This window comes from Astatotilapia calliptera, chromosome 17 (assembly GCF_964374335.1).
Source record: "Astatotilapia calliptera chromosome 17, fAstCal68.1, whole genome shotgun sequence".
Taxonomy (NCBI): Eukaryota; Metazoa; Chordata; class Actinopteri; order Cichliformes; family Cichlidae; genus Astatotilapia; species Astatotilapia calliptera.
In genome coordinates this window covers 4,165,661-4,188,330 of record NC_137438.1, presented here as the reverse complement: position 1 = coordinate 4,188,330, position 22,670 = coordinate 4,165,661, and the positions used below count along the sequence as shown (strand labels likewise).

General features: G+C 41.3%; 1 protein-coding gene and 1 long non-coding RNA gene across 5 annotated transcripts in view; one reads left to right on the top strand and one right to left on the bottom strand.

Moving 5' to 3' along the window:
* nav3 (neuron navigator 3) overlaps positions 1 to 22,670 on the bottom strand; it is a 181,930-nt gene that overhangs the window by 91,934 nt on the left and 67,326 nt on the right. For all 4 annotated transcript variants that reach the window (XM_026148159.2, XM_026148160.2, XM_026148163.2 and 1 more), the window contains exons 4-6: positions 14,261 to 14,333; positions 8,146 to 8,320; positions 71 to 139 (exon numbers count right to left, since the gene is read on the bottom strand). In XM_026148159.2, coding sequence (XP_026003944.1) covers positions 71 to 139; positions 8,146 to 8,320; positions 14,261 to 14,333 — 317 coding nt within the window. The remainder of the gene's footprint in view (positions 1 to 70; positions 140 to 8,145; positions 8,321 to 14,260; positions 14,334 to 22,670) is intronic.
* LOC113009706 (uncharacterized) lies at positions 19,767 to 20,160 on the top strand. The gene is made up of 2 exons (XR_003270236.2): positions 19,767 to 19,877; positions 19,959 to 20,160. It is a non-coding gene; the product is annotated as an uncharacterized LOC113009706 (long non-coding RNA).

Here is a 22,670-nt window from a genome sequence, read left to right as displayed (position 1 = left end):
TAAATTGCACATATTAATTAGCTTAACAAATAAAATAAAGACATTTAAAGATCTATTTTTCCATAATTACCTGGTGTTTTTCTTCTGTGGTGAACCTATTCCACTGTGGCCTGGAGGACTTGCATATCGTGCTGTGAGACTGAGGAAAAAGCAGAGAAGATGGGCAACACTGTTAACACAGTCAGATAAGAAATAAGCCCAGTGACTTGCTGGAATTTTCTTAATCCATGTCTTAATGTAATAACGTGTGAGAGGGGAGCCATTCAGATGTAAGCATAGGAGGGGGAGAGAGATGGACCAAGGGATAGAAGAGAAGAAGCATGTGGTAAATACTGTAGCATGCCAGTGCACATTTCTTTGATTTTTCACATGATGGCTCACACATGTTTGTTACCACACACTTATGACTAGGCCAATAACATCTCCTAATCCATTTATAGGGCTGTTGACACACACACACACACACACACACACACACACACACACACACACACACACACACACACAACAACTTTCACAAACAATTTTCTGAAGGCATGGTTTGAAGAAACACACAAGACAGAGGCAAAGGAAATACCCACAGCACCAGTCACAGTTAGTCATTGGCAGAGATGGGAATGACTGTTACAGGAAGGAAACTCTATTCATGTTTGACATGTTTGTAATTAAGCAACTTGTAGAATGTATTTTCAATAAAGATGTGCTTTTACTGACCATTTGTATATCTGGTAAAGTCCTTCTCAATTACCATGGTAATCTGACCTGCTTTTAAATGTTAGCTCCTACGTCATTTGTTTGTTTTTTAGTGAGAAAATAGACTTAAAACAATGGAAACATTAGCTACCTACTCCTTAGCTGCCAAGATGTTAACATACTAGTGTACTAAACAATAATCTGATGATTAAATGATGTTAAATAAAAGCATATAAAATAGATAAAATTACAAAAATGAAAGATAAAAAATAAACATCAAATGTTCAATTAGGCATATGTGATGGCAGAATCATGTTACTAGCTAATGACAATAAAACAAACAAAGATGACAAAACTTTCAATGACCACAATAATTGTGGATTCTAACCAAATCAATGCTTTGCTAGCAGCTGCTAGCCCTTTGTCCGGAAGACACATTTAACTGCTACATATTAGACAAATTTAAGCTAGTTCCCAGAAGAAACCCTTTGAACTAACATTACCTTTCACAGGCTGATCACAGGTGGAAACCTGAGCTTTCCAATCATTGTCTTGATGAATGAGAACAAGATGAAGTTCAGTAGTAAAACCTTGAATCTGTCCTCTACTCAGAGTTTGCAGAGCTGCTTCGGCTGAAGGACAGAGGAAGCAGCAAACACCAGCAGTCTGTTTAGAGCTCCTTCTTTTCTGACAAATGAGAACAACTCCTTCTCTGTTTTGTGTTTGTGGGCTGCTGGTTTGGCACTGGTGACTGAAAGTGGACAAGACGGACAATAAACTACCTATACTGGGTCATTGAATGAGGCACAGCAACTATCTTCTGTAAGTTCGCACCACTCAGCTATTCATAAAACTGATTATGAAAAAGTGCTAACAGGTTTTACATTATGATATTTCAGGCACAGGTGACACCCACCAAAAGATGATTAAAAAAGAAAAAACTGGTTTAAAGAAGAAATGACTACAAAACCTGCAGTACAATTATATACTACAGAAATGAGGATTAGGGTTCAGCAAAATCTTTAGCTGTTTCCTACTTTAACAGAATTTGGCCTAAAAATGTAGAAGTACAATAATAGGCTGGTCTAGGCCTTTTTGCAGTGATTTGATTAAATATGCTGAGTACACATACATCATTTTGTAGAATCAATGAGAGCAGAAGAATCATTTTGTTCATAAGTTAAACTATGAAGGATTAGGCCCTTTTACGGTGGTGGGAAAATTATTAACTTTTCAACTGTCCATCTTTACTATAAGTTCCATTTCTCTCTCTCATCTTTCTCCATTTACACCTCTTGCTCCAGACAATTAAATTCCTTTTTAACCCACCTGTGATGAATGCAGAGCTGCAGTACATCTCTAATTGCCTTTGCAGGTTTTCATGACACCTTGTTATTCTAACAAGCTCCTGAGCAGAGAGTAGAACGCAATTATAGTGACGAGCACCTTTGCATCATGTTAATAATGAACTATGTAATAAATGATACATCAGTGAATACTCGCAACAAGACACCCACAATGTCATCTCCTAGTAGCATGTAAGTGTTCCTGTAAATATTCTAAGAGGTCTTTACTGCACAAAAAAGCCAAGGTGTGACAGTTTAGTGGAGCCTGTCACATGCTAAAGTGCTCTATCAGCATTTTGGGGGGAAAAGAAGGTGGAGTCTAAATTTGTGCATTGTATTTCTTTCTAAGAAAACCTTTTGTCCTTCTGCTCTCTGTCCTTTCTCTCTTTTTACCCATACTCAGAGTAAAGGGCTGTAAAAGGCATGGATGAGGTAATATCTAAAGGCAACAGAAGCTGCAGGAGTATAACGAAAAGGAAAAATAATGCGGGAGTTCTAGCAGTATATGGACAGTAAAAAAACCTAGAGTGTTGTGTTTTTTTCCATTACAAGACCCATCCTTACCCTCACTTCCAACTATATTAAATGTAATGAAACATGAAGGCAATGGTATAGTCTCCAGCCTGGGGTGCTAATCCAACCCACAACATTCCAGATCATTCCAGTGTGGAAAAAAGAAACACCAGAACACATGAGGGCAGGATCAAGAAATGGTGATGGAATAGGGGTGGTGGAGACGAGAGGGGTGGGGGATTACAGTCTGTCACTTTTCATTGTATACAACATACATCAACGTGGCCTCTCTTTAATAGTCCGCGACACTGCAGTGCATATGCAAGCCATATTGGATACCATTGCTGTGCTATTAATTTCAGTTTCAGCTTCCTGGTAGCCACATCGCTGAGGTCAGACACAAACTAAAACTGATGGGTTTCAGAGCCAAAACGTGAGGCATCTGTGTGCTCGAATCACTGTGATGATAGCAGGTAATAAGATGTCATCTGACCTTGACATCAGGGGATGAATTTCCAACAAAGAGCGTTCAAGCTTGAGTATCTCACACAAAGCCACATATCTAATTCAGCATGTATCAACTCCACATCTACTTTACAATAATGCTGGCTAGGCAGCAGTTTCTAAGCAACATGCTGCAAGTAGTTGAGGAACTTGAATGTCACAACACCAATAAAGTAACACACCATTCAGTAAGAGGTTGAAAGCACCAGCAATGTGCAAAAATGATTTCTGACCTGCCATTTATTCCTTTACCCATTTATGGGTAAAGGAAAACCAACCACCTCTTAGTAAAAGATGAGATGCAAACAGCAAATTCATCACTATTCCACATCTTCAGAGGCATTATGCCACATGACCAAATGTGGTGCCGTGTCCAGAATAACATAAAAACTGCATATTTTGCCACTGGATTGGAACATTCTGCAGGACACAGTAGAAAATTAAATACTGCTATAAAATCAAGAACAAAATTTCCAACCAGGCGCATAGCACTATTGGAGCTGGAGCATGGATAATTAGCTTCAAATACATACAGTACAAAACTGGGTTTTTACAGTGTAGTATCCCATTCATTAAATAAGCTGTTGACAGACTAATGTCTTGAACACACTTCATTTCAACTTCTCACTGGCAAACATCGTGTCCGTATTAACAGCCTATAATAAAAAGCTAAACATAAAACATGTCATATAAAAGGCTAAACCAACAAACAAGAGGAACTGAACAATTTACCAGTTCACGATGCCACTGAGACTAATCCATCCTCCTCATGTCATCGTGTAATTTCCAAATATTGTCCAGTGCCTGGATGCTACCACACACACACACTCTACAAGATCCAACTATACCTATGAGATGAGTCAATCTTGGCCAGGATGCTTGCTCTCCCGTATGGCAAGCGGCTCTTCCTGTCGCGAGACACAGCGGTGGGCAGACGCGAGGAGCGCCATACCAGTGGGTCAACGTGGTCGCCCCGGGACATGGCGAATAATAAGAGGGAGGGTTTGCTGTGCCCTGCCAGGCCTGGGCCCCCCTGCCTTGTAGAGCACTGAAAGACTGAAAGACTGTGGCTCCGGGCTGTCGTGCTGTGTCCGATGGGGAGTTCCCCTTAAACACATACAGAGTCACACTCATCTCATCCCCTGCCCTGGAGACACCAGCTAGGCCAGCAGGTGCTGTCTATAGAAAGCTCCCATACCACAACTACAGATGAGCAGCAGCCCAAATGAATCTCTGTGTGTGAGTGTGTATATATGTGTGTGTATCTCTGAGGAAGAGATCATTTGCAAACTTTAAAACAAAATCCATTCAGACATGTTAAATCTTCAGGGTCGACTGGAGCTTACGGGAGCTTGCAAAAATGAGAATTAAAGTAGATTTCCATGAATAGATTTAATTACATTTCCATGTTTTGAGAGTGAAAAGGAAGTGGAGCCTGCACCAGCCAGACATGAAGCCTCACACAGAAGAAACTTACAATGCTTTAATATTATCTGAATTAGACATAATATGAAAAGTAAATGTCTCCCTGTGCTCTGGTGGTAATTACTCAACTTCATGGAGTCTGTGTTTCTTTAATATACAGTGAAATGTTCCTGTTCATGTGTGTAATGTATTATTAAAATATAGTAGTACATGTGCTGAAACTATGAAGCTATGATACTCGACTCAGCATATTACTTTAACACAAGTCTAATTATCTGATTATCGTTGCGGTTAACAAAACCCCTAACAATGAATGAATGAATGAATGAATGAATGAATGAATGAATGAACAATTACGTTGTGGCGATATGAGAAATAAATCCTGCGTGTTGCCAATGACATACATTAAATTATGGAAAGTGATACTCGGGGAATTTGGTTGAGAACATTAAATCACCCGTTTATGATGTTTGAGTCATGCATTCATGACTGGCTCATTCTGACTCACACACTGACACTCAGACACACAATTCAGAACTGTGGGACCTTCTTAAAACATTGCTTTAAAAACCAGCAACAGCTCATGAGATTTCAAATGATGACAGGTCAAATTATGTTGCATCTCTAGACTGTTCTTAACACAATATTTTTCCTGATTTGAAAGCAACATTATCAATGAGTTCCTTCATTTCCATCCTTCCTTCTGACCTTTGCAGACTGTCTTCAATCAGCTATGGATGTTGTCACATTTTGATAGCTTATTTTTCACAGACAGACATGGACTGATCCTCTGACCTCTAGAGACGGACCGATCCGACCGATACTGACCTAAATTACTGGATCAGATATTGGAGAGAAATAAAAAATGTAATCGATCCATCAAATATCAAAAAAGCACCTCACAAAACTTGCGACATGGCGTAACTCGGCTCATAACCTTAGCATGTCGGAGCAGTATGCTTCACGTGATAGAGCGGCTGTGGTGTGTGAGACCTGTCGGTGGTCTGGTTGAGCATTTGGAGCCTCGCTACCAAACCGGCATTTTATCCCAGAGAGAAGTAAAGCAAGTGTGTAAGTTCATCTCTGAATGTTTGTAAAGCATTCCAGCATTAGGCTTAACAACCGATATATGGAGCGACTTGCCTCTTCTCTCTCCCTCCCTCTCCTGCTGCTACTTCAATCATGAAACTGATCAATGATCAGCTGATCAGCTTTTCTGTCGCGAGTCCGTCTCTCTTGTTTGTTTATCGCCCACTTGGCGCCAGAAAGAGGAAACCAGCGGCTGAACAACAGCAGCACGTTTAAGCTTGATAAGCTGTTGTTACAATTTATTTATCATTACTTTCTACACCAGGATCTTTTTCTACGCAGCTGACGGCTGGATCTAGCAAAGTTTAGCCAGGGGGGCCGAGAGGGCATGAACAGGGAAAAGGGGGCACATAGACATACTTTTCTTTCTTATTCTCATTTAAAATGTGTAGCTTTTAATAAATAATTATCTGAATCTTACATCCAAAGTTTTAATCTGATGTAAAACATATAGAAGTCCATTACTGTATATAGTAACTATTAAGTCTAATATACCCTAGTAAGCTGTAGTACTTTTTCCTTTGGGAAGGTACCATCTGTGCAGTCTGCAGTTCTGTTGAAGAAAGATGTTGAATCTATTTAATTATTGTGGAAAAATAATAGATTTCTGTGCATTTTTTATTTATTTATTTATTTTTTTACACGTGCATTAAATTAAAGTTGATTACATCGATTAAGCATCACAAGGGTGTGGGGTGGTTCCCTATTTTTTTTTTTGCTGGAAGTTTGCAACCCTATTAGTTAGGTTGCTTAATATTTCCACTAAGTACTCTTTAAAATACCAGAATAGGGAGGATGGAGCAGGTTTAAGTTTATTAGATTGATCAGTGTTGCTGAACTATAAAATATTTTGGGTGCAGTCTATTTTTTACATACAGGTATAACAGAATAGCGTTAGTGGGTTTTTTTTTTAACTTGAGTATGAACTTATACAAAATGCAGCAAGATATTAAAAAAACAGTTTTATTGATTTAAAAAATACACTATATTGGATTCATATCAGTATCGGCAGATATCCAAATTTATGATATCGGTATCGGACATAAAAAAGTGGTATGGTGCCATCTCTACTGACCTCCACTGTGGCCTTCAACATTATTCACTTATTAGTGCAGAAGAGAGACAGTGAGGGTCTACATGGAAATCATCTGAGACACTTCTTTGGTTGAAACAAATTCTTTCTTGAGATCTAAACTAAAAAAAGATGAGGAAATGTGCAGCTTCTGTAATGGCTCGTTAAGTGTGTATGTATTGATTCGTCAAGTCTGAAACTAGGTTGACACAGCGATGTGCTTCCAACAATTCACTGTTTTGTGTATGTGTGTTCAAAAGAGAGAGAGAGTGAGAGCATTCACCACCTGTTGTGGGGGTGGAATAAAGAGGGTGGGAATGGGAGGCAGCTGTGCCCCTAATAACCCCCCTAAGACACGATACACTGACCCCACTGCCACCATCTCCTAACTCAACCAAACACAGTGAAGTCAAAGCTCTCGACAGTATCATCTTACTCACATGCCCACTCCTTAAATACTGAGACTTAACTCTGTTATTGCACTGGTTTAATGCATATACTCTCTCTCTACAGTCACACACTAATAGAAAACATCACAGCCAAACCGTGTGGCTGTGTAGTAACTCGATCTGGCCGGGGGGAATGCTGCTCATGTGTGGCATCTCAGGCCTTCTTTTAAATGCTGCTGTGTCTATTTACATCACACAAGTACAGGCCTTCTTTGCTTCTGCTGCCTTTTACAGCGCTCATCCCTCTGTAGGCCAACACTTCTGCTGTATAATCCACGTCTTCTTATACTGTATTTCTAAATAAACATACAACAAGCATCGTCATATTAAACACCTCTGGGGTCCTCACCTGATGAAAAGCCATGAAACAGTTCTGCAACATCTTCTAGCTTATTATAGCTACCTTAGTACTAAATGATGCTGTCAGCTTTTGCACTGAAGTGCTTATAAAGCAAATGTTTGGCATTTATTTTCTGTCAGGCACAAAAAATGATCAATGATACTCTCACATGTGTTTGTTAAACACAGGCTCACAGGCTTAGATTAGATTTCTGTTCAATGGATGGTCAGATTAGAACCTGAGTCAGGTCTGAGATGTACCTGTGTGCCAAGTCTGGTTTCTCAACTCTGTGAGGAGTATGTGTTTTGTAGTGAGATCAGAGACTAAGATTTCAATACTTCATTAAGCACTTTGGGTCAGCTTGTGTTGTTTTAAAAAGCTCTACAGTATATAAATCAAATTGAGTTGACTAATGTAGCTTCTTTGCTTTCTGTCAGCTAACTTGCCTCGTCTTACACATGGAGCTGATGCAGCAAAAACCTTAATCATCATCTTTGTATCTTGTTATTCATTTCCTGCACCACAGAGAGGAGGTCACATCCCTCAGTTTTCTGTTTAGAAAAACTGTAACAGGACCTAATTGAGCATCTGAAAGTGATAAATCAATGAATATTGCAACATCAAGCATGCATCCCAAACAGGCAGGCAGCACAAGGGAAGCAAAACAAAGACTGATCGGCATGAAAATCTGTGTCCATGTTTAGTGTAACATACCTGGATTGCATCTCTTGTGATTTGTGGCTGCTGGCAGATGATGCGGTGCTGCTGGTCTGCTGGCTGAGCTCCACCAGGGACTGGTAATACTGCTGCTGTTGCTGTTGCTGCTGTTTGTAGCGTGACAGGATGAAGAAGAGACCCAGGATGCTCTTTAAGTTGCCATTCCTGATTTCTGGAAGGTAAAAATGGATTGTAAGTGTTTGCCGTGTTAGTTATTTAACAATTCCTCCATCATACAGCCATGGACCTACAGAATCAAATTCTCTATGAATAGAAATGTGACTTCAGTCTCAAGCTCAGTCATCGCGAGCGTACACGCAGAGCACACATGTGCGATCTGCCTGCATCCATGTATCCTCTAAATCTACCTATGCATTTTCTTGGAATTAAAGTATTTTCTGCAAGTGAAAGTAATCAGCCAAAGATAACATTTTCCCAGAACATGTATTTTGACTTTCAAGCACTATAAAACGAGCATATGCTGATTGTGGAAGAAGAAAAAAACACTCAGGGACAGAGCTCAAGAGCAGCTGTTGTGAAGCAAACGTAAGTATTTAAAAAGAGCAATTACATAAAGATACACAGAGTTATAGAATAAGCACTTCAGTTACTTAACTGTATTTAGCAGGAATGATTAAGGCCACTGCTCAGAAGAAGGTCCAGCTGTTATACTGCAGATCCAAATAAAGCATCTCTAACCCGAGCTACACACAGCTGGATAATTTAGGAGCGGTGACCAGTAGGGAACTACTACTCTGATGTATTACTGGCACAAGTCTGTTGGACAAGCAGCCAAAAATATAAAAGAGCTACTTTGTTTATAGTTCTGCTCTCGCCATGAAATAAGGAAGTGACTGCATGTGCTGCTGGGTGAGGGTAGAAGTGACACATTTCTGTGTACTGATGAAGGCAAAACCATTCAAATGCGTGAGATAAAAAGGAAGAATGAACAGTTTGGATTTTATTATCTGAATGACAACTAAAATGAAACAAGCTAGAAAACAGCAGCCCTGATAACCACGAATGAATCACCATATTCATGCTGCAAAATGAGCTCACAGCAGAAAAGAGTAACAAACAACAATAATAAGATAGAATTCACGTTTTGGATATTGGATCTTCAACAAATAGCAGAGCTGCAGATAAAGTAACTTCTTAAATATGCTGAAGAGGCAACAGAAAGAATCCTCTAATCAATAAGTCTATAGTGTAAATCTTACCCTGAACACTTTTGAGTTAATCTCAGACAAAACTCAAACAAATGCTTCCCTCACACACACACACACACACACACACACACACACACACACACACACACACACACACACACACACACACACACATAGTGCTGAAGTAGGATCCAGTCGGCGATGAGGAAAAAGAATTGATCACTGGCTAACGCACCCGTTTGTGAAATGGGCTTTTCATACCAAACCCTCAGTGAGAGCTGGCACACAGAGGAATGGGAAGAATGGCAGTGGCTGACACAGGGTTTTTACTACATTTTTCAATCTGGTGAGGAACAAACATTCCCCCGGCCATCCGTGGCTATGCTGCAGAGGCTGTGAAAGTTAGGGAAGATTAATCTCTTGGGGGCGTTTCCTATTTTCTAACACCCAGAGGTGGTAATATACACTAGGCCTTTGAGAGAATCAGAACAGAAAACGCTTTCTGTGCTTTAGGGAAAATAACGTTGCAGATTCTGCTGCACTGGGACTAAAACTGTTTTGCAACTTGTAAAAAAAAACCCAGCCCCCGCTGAAATGATACTGTTGAGGACAAGAAGCAGAATAATGCTTTATCGATCCAACAGAATAAGTGCTTTTGTGGAAAAACTCAGCAGCTCATTTTCTTTAAAGAAACTTTAACAGGATGCAGGCTTGGGCCAAGGTGACAATACCAACCACGCAATTCAGCAATGCTAATTTCTATCCCCCTTTTGAGAAGATGTTGTCTTTTCACATGCCTTTAATTTTTGGTGGATGATCTAGTTCCTCTTTCAAATTATCATGTAGCATGTAATTTCCATTTAGACAGGGGATGAGTCCCAGATCTGTTAAAAGAGCCATGTAACAGCGTTGTCCCCTGCAAATGACTTTAGAGGTAATTGGCAATGACAGACATGTTTTGGAGCCAGCATGACTGCCATGCATACTATGTTCACGGGCCAACATTTTATTCTAGTGCAGTGAAACTGTAAATACAGCAATCGTTTTGTGAACATGTGCACAACCAAAGGCTGATTTGTCTTCAAAATATTTGTGTTGTTTAGGAAAGCAGGACTAACAGTTGTAACCTAAATTGTGTTTAGAATTTAGGTATGAAGATGAATTCCTGACGTCACTATTCTGCCATATTTTCAGTTACTTTTCTGGCAAGAGTTTCTACACAAATTACTCAGCTTATCATCTAACAAAAGCTCTGTATGAGTGCCGGCTCAAAATGTGATGTGAAACTCTCCCGGTGAGCCACCTTTTTCTGTCCATTTAGAGTAAAAAAAAAAAGAAGACTGCAGGATTCTGTGAGACACTAATGGCAGTTTGGTAAAGCTCACATTAGACATTTTTTGTCAGAGATCCATACCTGCTTCATGCCAGCAAGTGTCAGCAGGAGAAATGCTGCTCTGGAGCATTTAAAGAAGAAGTTATTTAATGAAACAGCGAGGCTAGGCAACACATGTCATCACTAATAGCCTGTGTTGCCTCCTTCACTTTTCTCATCAGCAGCTTCTGCCTTCTCTTTACTTCCGTAAGCTTTTTCTAAATAATTGTATTTTCTAATTTTTTCACATTTTCCATCATTGCACTGCTTTGTCTTACTACCTTTCCTACCTCTACTTGAAAGGCTTGGGCCCTGCCTTCTGATCAGAGGACAAGTGTGTACCCGTGGTTGATCTTGTCCTAAAGCCACTAATGAAAAGGACTTTAATGTGGTGAGTAGGTCATACTATAGGTTTCCTGGTAGCACTGGAACCAAAAAGAGCCTGTCTTTTTAATAGCCTCAGTGGGTGAGACCCTGCATTGGAAAGAGTGTTTAATGACCTGCTGTACCCCTCAATGTAACCAATTATCAAGTGTAGGAAACATGTGTTTGGGGGCTTTACACCTGCTTTTAAGGGTGGAAATGCTACACTGAACTTCCTGAAGATAATTATCGCATTTGAAGAGGTAAAACTTTATGTTGCCGCTTTGAGATATTTTGTGTCCAAAAGGGTTGAACTTGACCATGTGTTTTAGTGTATGAAGTTTGTCTTTATAACATGTTTAAGTTGACAACACAGCAGCATGCTCTCAGTAGCAGTGCAAACATTGGAAGCTGCAATTTCAAACATATTAATAATATTAGTGCAACTAGTATGGATGCTAAGTAGGCTTTAGGTGATGATAGTGTAAGTTGCAACAATGACTGAAATGTATCCTTGCAAAAATGTCAGATTTAGTTAGTCATGAGGATTTATGTCTGGGATCAGTTTCCACTGTGCCAACACATCCGGGAGATCTTAGGTTATTGAATTTTAATTGGAAGTCTTTCTTTGTCTCAAGTCTTTAGTAAAAAAAGCCACCATCATCCTCCTCTGTAGTGTGTGGACTCAATTTCATTAAAGCCTATAAGTCCCCTCGGTGAAATGTTTGTACGGGGACTAAAACACTCTTCAATGAGACGACTTTTTCCGGAACTTTGGTTTAAAGCCTCCCACCAGTGAGCTGCAAGGAGACTTCTGGAATAGTTATTGCAATAAGTAGTTTCTAGGTTCCTGTATGCACATCAAGCCTCCCACTTTATTTTATTCCCACATCTTGTAAAACTATAATAAAGACTGCATATTGCCAGGAAAGCCCTGGGCAAATTCAGTTAGACATGAGAGGGCAGACACGGCTGTCTCATTCAAGTCACAAACACAACCAACACATGCTCAATAGAAGAATGACCAAGAGAAGCCAGCAAATGAAATGCATCAGCAACAGCAATGAACAGGGTAACCAAATAGCCCATATATTTACAGACCCACTTTGAAATTCCAAGCCCAGCAAGTCACTTTGCTGTTTTTAGTGTTGTAACTGAGCATGGAGAATTTAGAGCTGTCAGTCAGTGTGTCAGCCTGTTAGGCTATTTCTGCTGCTCGAGATGTCAAGGGCAAGTTCAGCCCATTAATATTTAAAGGGAGCAGAAACAACATGGGTCGGAGCAAGCACTGGTCCTTGTAGATGTGCATTGTGAGTATAAACCTTTATGAATATGATATAACCATCCCAATACGTACTGACAGAGAAACTATTAAATGTTCTTTAAGATCTCCGTACTTTGAAACGTAACAATAACAACGATTTCATTTATTAAGGGGAAAAAAGCTACGCAAACCTACCTTTCCCTATATGAAAAAAGTAATTGCCCCCAAACCTAACTGGCTGAGCAGCAAAGACTGAAATTAGTCTTTCACATCACTGTGGAAGAATTTTGGCCAACTCTTCTTTGCAGCATTTTGTTAATTCAGCAAACCTGAAGGATGCTGGGTAGAGGTCGGCCTGTTAAAAGTCATGCAAAGCATCACAATCAGATTTTATGTCCTGAACTCCATCTTGTTCTTTTGAGTCGTTCAAACGTGAATATGTGTGTTTCACTGTCCTTCTCCTTGTCTAGCAGAGATCAGAATTCATGTTTTCATCAATGACAGACAGTTGTCCAGTTCCTGAAGAAGCAAAGCAGCCTCGTCACACTACCACCACCATGTTTGACTGTTGGTATGATTTTCTCTTTATAAAAAGTTGTGTTAGTTTTATGCATGAATGAAACAGGATGCAAACCTTCCAAAAAGTTTTGCGTTTTACTTGTCAGTCCACAGATTATTTTACCAAAGGTGTTGGGATCATCAAGTAGTTTTTTTTCCAGTGTGTGTGTGTGTGTGTGTGTGTGTGTGTGTGTGTCTGTGTGTGTGGTCAGCTGTGATTTTTGCTTCGGAACTCTTTATGTTGAATCATGATCACTGACCTTCACAGAGACTGTGGGGCCTGCAGTTCTATAGATGTTGTTCTGGGTTCTTTTGTGACCTCCTGGATGAGTCACTGATGCCTGTGACTCCTGATATCCTCACCACTGTCCAAAGTTTTCTTCATTTGTGGATAAATGGCCCTCACTTTGTTTCTCTGAAGCCTCAAAACCTTAGAAATTACTTTGTACCCATTTCCAGACTGACAGATGTTAATGATTTTGTTTTTCATCTGTTCTTAAGTTTCTTTAGATTGTAGCATGATGCGTTTTATCTATTTTATCTTTTATCCTACTTCACTTTCTCAGAAAGGTTCTATTTAGGTGATTTCTTGTTGTGATTCGGTGCTATAAACATTAAATAGAATAGAATTATTCATACCTTGGTGTAGCTTGCAAAATTTAATTCAGTTTTTAAAAAATATGCTTAATCACAGTTTATTTATGATTTTTGATTATCTGAAACATGCAAGTGTGACAAATATGCCAAAAAAAGAAAACAGAAATGGCACAAATAAGTTTTCACTGCACTGTATGTGCTGCTTGCTGTACTGAAGACATTTTGACTGCAGTTGTACATACAGATACTTTTTTATGGAACCTTAAGGTGTCCCTGCAGAGTCAAATCAAATGTAAAACGTATTCTTAATATATTGTTTGGAATGTCTAACCCTAGCCTTGTGAGACAGTTTCAGACAATCATTCACTTTGGCAGAAGCCGTTCAGAGTAGAATGCTTCATAAGACTGGCGTGTCTTATAAAGCATGTACTGTGTACCCTGATGGTCAGGAGGCAAATCCAGCCCTGCAGTTTTTATCCTCCCACAATCCACTCTGATGCCCTAATGACTGCCTACACTGCCATAGTGAAAGCTGTCATGATACCAGTGTGGTAAATTCCATTACCGTGAAGTACACTCACATGTCTCGGAAACAGGCTTAAACCAGGTTTCTGAAAACATTTGGTACTGTGAAGAAATGGAAACCTACCCACAGAGGATGGGTCGCATTGAAGCCAAATTAATTTTCCAGATTTAGAAATTAGACAAATACAACAGCCACATCTCTCTTCTGCTGCTCCACCGACTTAATTAAGTTTAATCAGGCCTCAAATTTTGTATTATTCCTACCTTCTGCTGAGAGCCCTTGTACATTCACTCCTTTGGCATCCAGGAAACTGAGGCAGGCATCCACATTCTCAATCTGTTGAGAAGATGGCAGACAGTCAGCACAAAGCACAAAGGATGTGATGACACTTAACATTCAATGAGCCTAAATGTCTCGGGGCAGAGGGCTCAGAGGATGGAGCTTATCAGCATTATGACCCATAAAGAACATCATTGTGTGGTTATTACCCGACCCCCGCACAACCTTGGGATCAGGCCGCATGACATACTGACTGCAGTGTGACGCCACCTACACAATCCGCTGCATGTCATGTTCACGGATTCAAGGGGAGACACAAGGCCATATGTACACAGTATGCTGGTAAGTGGTAGAAATACACCCCCAGAGTACTAACATATATAAGCAAGACACAAAGATATGTGGTACTTTGACACATACAACCCAACAACAGAGACAAACACAGGAATAAGCGTTCGCATAATTTACACATAAACACAATGACAATAGTACAGTGTGGCCCACGCTCACAGTGTAGGCAACAACTCCCACCTATGTTTCAGCTGTACAAAGGCGCACTGAGGCTGCAGTTATGAGGGGGATTTTTGCCATCCTTGACAGCAGCTAGTGGGTCGCTTCATTAACATGGTGGCCACCCGCCAATCCCCCTTAATAGGCCTTTTATGATCAGGCCAAAGGTCTTAGCGCTTTACGCAGCGCAGTGTGTCAGGGCCATACAAAGGGCAGGCTGGGCAACTCAGCCAGACGTCCAACGGGCAATGATGATTCATGAGCTGCAATTCCCTGTCAGCCCTCTAAAGCCTGCTAGCTTTTTCTCTCTTTTAAATGTGCGCTTGCTCTGTATTCTTTTCTCTCTTCATCAAAAAGAATCAGGACACTGAGTCATATCTGTACACAGGCTGTTTGGCAACTGCATTGTCTTCAATGTGTTATGTGTCTTTTAGTAAGGAATCAGCTTAAATGTAACAAGACACGGAACTTGATATTTTAAATGTTAGGGCAGGGCTACAGCGGTCATATGTGGTGAAGCTAAAAAAAACCTCAGAAAAATTGATAAAACATCTCTGTGGATTTTTTCCTCACACAGGTGCAGAGCCCTGGTCTGAGTGCTACTTGAAGCAGTAGTGTCCACAGATTTTTTTAACTCTGTCACTCCCTGCAATGCACAAAAGGCTCAATATAAGTGAGCTGAGTGAGGAAGTTAAACTTCTCCAATAAAGTAAGATGGATTCAAATCCTACAGATGAAGGCTTGCAGAAAGCCTTCATCTTTTACCATATGAATCATCATGCTGACACAATCGCACATGCAGCACAAGCTAGAGCACTTAAAATAGTATGATGACACAATTAATTTTATGGTTAATGCGGATTCCATTTACAACAAAACTAATCAGAGATCATTTTTTGGCAGGACATTATGAGGCTTTGGACTGATGGAAAGGATCCTTATGCTCACTGTCAACCTGACTGTGGAACAAACAGAACGGGATTGTCAGAACTGCTGGAAAAATGAATGGTGATCTAAACTTCACTAGACAAGCTGGATCATCAGTTTGTCTTAAGGAAAGCACCATCTATTGGTGAGACAGAGAACACTCTCTTTACTCTGACTTTGAACTAATGCCCTCAGGACGACGTTGTAGGACGCCACTAGCTGGCAAAAAGGATTTAAAAAGAGATCATTTGCGCCAAAAGCAGTAAGTATACTGAATAATAAGAAGCTGTGATGTCCACTCAAAGGCTCAAACAGCACCTCAAAAGCCATTGCTGAAGTACAGCAACCACTTAGCAGCCACCTTGTCTCCCAAATATGATGTTTATACTGGTTGTACCAATGGGAGGCTGCATGGGACACAAATTCACAGACGGAGCTTCTCCATCTGCCTGACACAACTTATAACCACCCACACACAACAAACCCCCACACATTTCGGTTTCCATATTCTTTCCCCACATGTTGCGCTCAAAGACGAACATGTGTGCTCTGGCGTTAACTTTGTTTGATTCTTCCAGACGCACGTTTAGAAGTTTGCATGTTGAGAGACATGTGCGAAGCAGCATTCGTCTCATTACGTCAGTCTAATTAGGTTTGAAGATGTGTGGTGTAGGAGTTCTCGCAGTCTAATGCCTGCCAAAACAAACAGCTTATAGGTACAAAAGATATGCCATCAAAAACATTTGCGAGATAACAGACGTTTTTATCAGCAACTCAACTCAGCTCATTCAGTTGCAAATATTTACAACACAAAGGAGTGCTGTACTACTTTGCATCTTCTCCACGGGCAACGTATGTGTTTGAAGTCTGATTTAATAGCTGATAAAGACAAAAAAGGACCAAACCCATAAACATGCAGTAAATCTCTTTAGTTGGAGACAGATCTGCCAGCTTTTAAAGCATCACAGAAACAAGCCTGTGCTGTTATCCTCTGTGACTTCAAGTGGTCAACCAACTATGAATTCTGAGACTTTTAGACATAACCGCTGTTTGTTTTTAGTCTGCATTAACTGCAAAATGACGTAAACAAGGGGAATAATGATTGAAGGCGTTGATGACGGCTGGAGCATTAATGTTCCACAGGGTCCTGGCGATGTTTAACTGCTAGTTTGGTGGGTGGATTGGCTTTGTGGCATCCTGTAACAGCCTCTAGAGAAACCGACATAATTTATTTTTCCTACACATCCTGGCATCACACAGATCCACATAAGCCATTAAAAGCCATTTGAAAATGGGGCATTATGATGAGGCACACTTTACTAAATCATGAAATACTTTAAGCAGAAAAAGGGGAGCACATATTGAGGGGTGACAGGAGTGCACATGTAAAACACACACACGAGAGGAAGGAGGAATGAGGGGTGCTGTTAAGTTTCTGCGATGAATAACTTTGAATTAAGCTACATTTCATTTACAGCGTCACAGTCCGAATCAAAATTCCTGATTCTCTGTAACATGGGCAGCAGGGCAAAGACGACTTATGCAAGTTTCATCCTTTCTGAGGATGAGGACTCCCTGGTACACCTGTCTTACACTGTCTTGTATAAAATCATTGGATGCTGAGGTAAAGCCAAAGGAACACAAATGAGCTACACTCATTTTATTTGCATTTGTATTACAAAACCCTAACCTGCTAAATATGGAGAGAACAGTTTCAAATTTTGTCCATGTGATACAAAGGCCTCTGCAATGATCATATACGTCACAGAAATAATGAAGTGCTCAGATGTCTCTTTGTCATGATGGACTGGTGAAGCCTAAATCCATCTATCAATCTCCTGCTCCCTTCTCCCCTCATCCGTGAACCCAGAGATATTTTAAACTTCTCCATTTGGGGCAGAAACCTGTCCCTGACCCCAAGTGTCAGTGTCCATTCATCCATTCACTTCCGCTTATCCTTTTCAGGGTCACAGGGGGCGCTGGAGCCTATCCCAGCTAGGGCTGGAGGCAGGGTACACCCTGGACAGGTCGCCAGACTGTCACTGTCAGTGTTTTTTCCCTTTAATGGCTGACGACCATTGCCTCAAACTCGGAGGTGCTAATTGTCATTGCTGCTGCTGAAAACTGCTCCAGTGAAAGCTAGAGGCCACCATCTGATGAAGTCCGCACAACCACAAGATTTACACAAAGTAGAGATGAGACCAAGGGCCACCAAAGTGGAAGTTTTCTGGCCCTTGTCCCCACTTAGAAATTCTATCCATAGAAATAATGAACAGAATCAGTGACTAAGAGCAGCCCTGGCTCCCCCACTAACATACTTAGGGAAATGTAGCATACCATTTGACTGCCACCCCTCATTACAGGCAGCCATCATCATATATGTAGTGAGTGTAGATAGCAATTACTCAATCGGAAACATGCAGATCCTTTATACAGTTGGCACAAAAGTCATTCCAGTTACCAGATTTCCTTATTTCCCCAAACACAGGTGAAGAGTGCAAAGTTTGAATGAGACTTTGTGCCGTATTAGACAGGCTATTAATGTTAAATAAACCAGGTTGAAATACGCCAGACGTTTCCTATCATGGTGGGGTATTGAAAGCTCTAAAAGATGTTACAACAAAGGGCTGCTTTTAATGCCGTATCTGTGATGAATGTGGCATTGTTGTGTCATGTGTCACCTTTTTATCCTTAATAGCATCTTAAAATAAAAACAACCACAAAACAAACAAAAAAATGTTCACTTGAGGACTTTATGGCTACTGCTTTTTCATATAAATCAAAACTACACAAACAGTTTAGAGACTTTTTGTCTTGAGGTGTTCTTTCTTCCATTAAAACACCCTGTGAATTTTTCTAACCACAAAATAAAAATAATATTTAATAGTACTTGTGTTAAAAATCTTGTCTTTGCTTAAAATTTTCAGTTTAAAAAGCAAAGTTATAGAAATTCAACTCTACAGTGGTACATTCTCCTATTCTTTCTACTCCAGTAAGACTCAGTAAGAGAAACATTAGATGTTGGCTACATCTACTGTACATGTTTTCAGTTCAATTCCCCGAAGTCCCATCTTACATATGAAAAGTGAACTGGAGCACGTTGGGCCTCTCTAAAAGTATCAAGTGACTGATGTATGATGGTTGGAATTGGAAAGTGTTATCCCTTATATTGCAACTGTCAAATACAAATGAGCCAAACACCTCAATTATCACTTTCTACGGGACAGAAAACAACCTTCTTCAAGACAAGACTGGAAAACCAGGCGTTAGCGCTTTGTAGCCCATGAGCACTGCTAAGTAATTGAAGGGTTTTACTTAAAATGCTACATCTCCACTGGAAAATAAATGCCACCTTACATCCTTCAGTCCGTTTTTCAAAAACACAGATGACTCAAGCTTCACAAACAGAGCCATTTTGTGAAGTTTTGGCATGATTCAGTAGAGTTATAGCTTTTGTTTTTAAACCATTTTATTTTGAAGCCAGTAATCATTATATGAATCCTTATTATTTATTATATATATTTATGTTATTCCACACCTACATGGAAACATAATTGCAATCCTGGCCATCGCAGCACTGGGAGATTTAACAGAGGCTCTTGTTTGTGCGTTGTGTCAGGAGAGTGACGGAGCCGACCACATATTTATTCACGGTTGCTGTTCACACCCTCGGCTGCAGCTCTGCAGCTCACAGTCGGACATATACCAACAACAACAACCTACAACAGTCAGAGCACCAAGTTTATGGCGTTATTTTTGTGCCCTATTCTGAGCGCACGTAAAAAAAATAAATAAAAATTGAGCGCATGTAAAAAAAAAAATTTGCAGGTGCAAGTGTTGCATTTTGATGAGAAATTTATTTTGAGCGAAGAAAAGCTCAATTTGAGTGAATAAAAATTCATTGCTGCGTTCAAAAAATGTATTTCTGTCAGGGTCCCTGTGCCTACCCGGTCGGCTCAGTACGGCTACATATGTTTTGTATTCCTTTTTTTATTTTTTTCCTGCTCTCTCCTTTCCCCTCTTTCCCTCCTCCCTCTGCCTGGGCGGAGCTCACCTGCGGGCTCCTGCCCTTGGCCCACGCACCTGTGGCTCATCACGAGTGATCCAGCCCCTTTATAAGACGGCAGCCCTGTGTTTCTCGTCGCTGGACCGTTGCCGACCCTCGTCAGTGTAACCCCAGCTCAATGACTTCAGAAGTGTTTCATAGCGATTTACCTAACTACCCCTTCGTGTCTCTGTGTACAGATTCCCTGGACCTACCCCTGTGTTACCCGAGTGAGTGGAGTGTGAGGAGGAGTGGACGGAGAGTGTGCGAGTGTGAAGAGGAGTGGACGGAGAGTGTGCGTGTCTTTCCCGTTCGTGTGTGGACCCCCGGAGCCCGGCTTTCCCCTCACTTTTGTAAATAATCACCTGGTGCATCATAATAAAGACTCTTGTGCTTTCAAGACCTAGAGCCTGCGCGTGAGTCCGTTCAGTCCCGTTGTGACAATTTCAGTGTTTGCTATTATCCACACACACAACAGCAGCCCCTCAGTTTTTTGCATGTGTTGCTCGCGCTATCAACATTTCTGCCCGTGTGCGTTCAACTCTTTCTCTACACCGTTATATTTGTGCCACAAAACCAGCCAATCACAGACTTGGATGCAAAAAATCTGGTTGGCTGTTCTGGTCTCCAATCAGCTCGAAATGACGAAATGCAATATCCCAGAATCCATTTCGTCCCAAACTCAAACGAGGCAGTGGCGGAGGAACACATAGTGGCGGAGTTTGAAATATTACTCTGTCTGGGTCACAAAATAAACTTTTAAGATATTTTCATGCGAGAATGTTTCTGTGTAAACTTCAAATATCTGCTCGATTTATCAAGACGTCACATATTTGCATAAGTGCTCTAACGTTTTCGGAGATGCCTGTTACCCACCAGCTGACTGGGTGGTCTCTCGGGTTAAACATAATATAAAAGGCTGAACTGACAAAAAATCACCGACTACACCACCAGGTATTATACGAAAAACCATAAAGCCTTCGAACTAAAACAAACGCTGTTGTGACAGTGATGTACACTGTCTTGTTGGTATATGGGGGCTCAGGGGCGATCGTGGCTCAAGAGTTGGGAGTTTGCCTTGTAATTGGAAGGTTGCCGGTTTGAGCCCCGGCTTGGACAGTTTCGGTCGTTGTGTCCTTGGGCAAGACACGTCACCCGTTGCCTACTGGTGGTGGTCAGAGGGCCCGGTGGCGCCAGTGTCCGGCAGCCTCGCCTCTGTCAGTGCGCCCCAGGGTGGCTGTGGCTACAATGTAACTGCCATCACCTGTGATACTAGAAAGTAATATTAAATAAATTCTAACAACAGCTGATCAAGCTTGAACGTGCTGCTGTTGTTTAGTGCAGCATTTCCTCTTTCTGGCGCAAAGTGGGCGATAAACAAGAGAGACGGGACTTCTGGCAGAAAAGCCGATCAGCTGACTGATCAGTTTCATGATAGAAGTAGCAACAGGAGAGGGAGGGGAGAGAATGAGAGAAGAACAGCTTTGTGCCTTTTTTCATTCTAGCTGAAGTACGGGACCAATCACGTTCCTTTCCCCCTCAATAGGGATGTATTGTAATTGGTCAAGCCCAGAGTTGATCATGACCAATTGGCTAATCCACCACCTTTCATTATTTATACTGTTACAAAAACAAACAAACAAACAAACAAACAAACATAAAAATGAAAATGCAATAACTGGGTGAGAGGGGCTGCTATTGTGTGTGTGTATGGATAATAGCAAACACTGAAATACATTTTGTTCACTCAAATTGAGCTTTTCTTCGCTCAAAATAAATTTCTCAAAATGCAACACTTGCACCTGCAATTTTTTTTTTTTTTTTTACGTGCGCTCAGAATAGTGGCACAAAAGTAAGGCCATACAAGTTTAAGCCGGAGAGGCGTGATTGCGGATGTGGCCCAGGTGCGTCCGGCCCACTGCAGCAGCTGCACCGTAGACCACGCCCCGCCACATACCCGACTGAGGCCGGCGAACCTTACTCCCGCGGCAGGAAATCGGGAGAGGCAATCAGCGCCCCGGCCCCTGGCCCAGCGACAGGGAGGTGTCCATCCGCCCTCGTGTCCAGCGGCGGCAATGAGCCGAGGCTCCCCGGCGGCTCGGCAGGCGGGCAGGACCGAACAGCACGCTTGCGTCTAGTGGCAGAGAGGCCGGACCGGACAGCACGCCGACCTCCGTCTCCCGCTTGGCAGGCCCTGCCGGCGCGCTAGCCTCGGGTAAGGACGCTGAGATTCTTTTTTTGCCCCAACACGGTAATGAAAGTTGACTGATGACTCAGGTGTATCCAAATAAATCCTGCAGACACAAACCACTGCGCCACCCTTTTAAGACTTTTCTCTAAAAGACCAAAATCGATACCAACTAGAGCTAAACAAAATTAGCTCTGCCTCAGAAATCCCTGTATCAAAGTTCATCTCTCTTCTTCCAATCACCCCACATGGCAAAAGATAAAGACTGTTTTTGTACCTATTAATTCCTCTTGGCACATGAAACGTAATGAGGCAGAACTCCTCACTTGTGGAGACAACACATAGTTGTGATACTTTTTACAGCCAGAACATACTTTATTAATCACTGCTGCTTTGAAATCTAAAGGTTTACATGGATAAAAAGCCAAATCCCTGTGCTCTCTAGAGGCCACTTGTAGTCCAAACGTCTAGCAAGCAGAATTAAACATGATTTTTCTTTCCCCCCCCATAAAAAGCCAAGGCCTGAAGGATACTACGGGTTAGAGTGGTTCACCACACATTCAGGATTTAGAGCCACTCAGCCTTTCTTTCAAATAAACCAGTTCTCTTGCTGTCCGTGACCTCTGCATCAACTCCCTTCATCAGATTTAGGGTCTGACACTCTATCTTCCACTGGTGTTGTCCTAAACCCCCATCTTGTCACTATCAACGCATCCACAGCAGG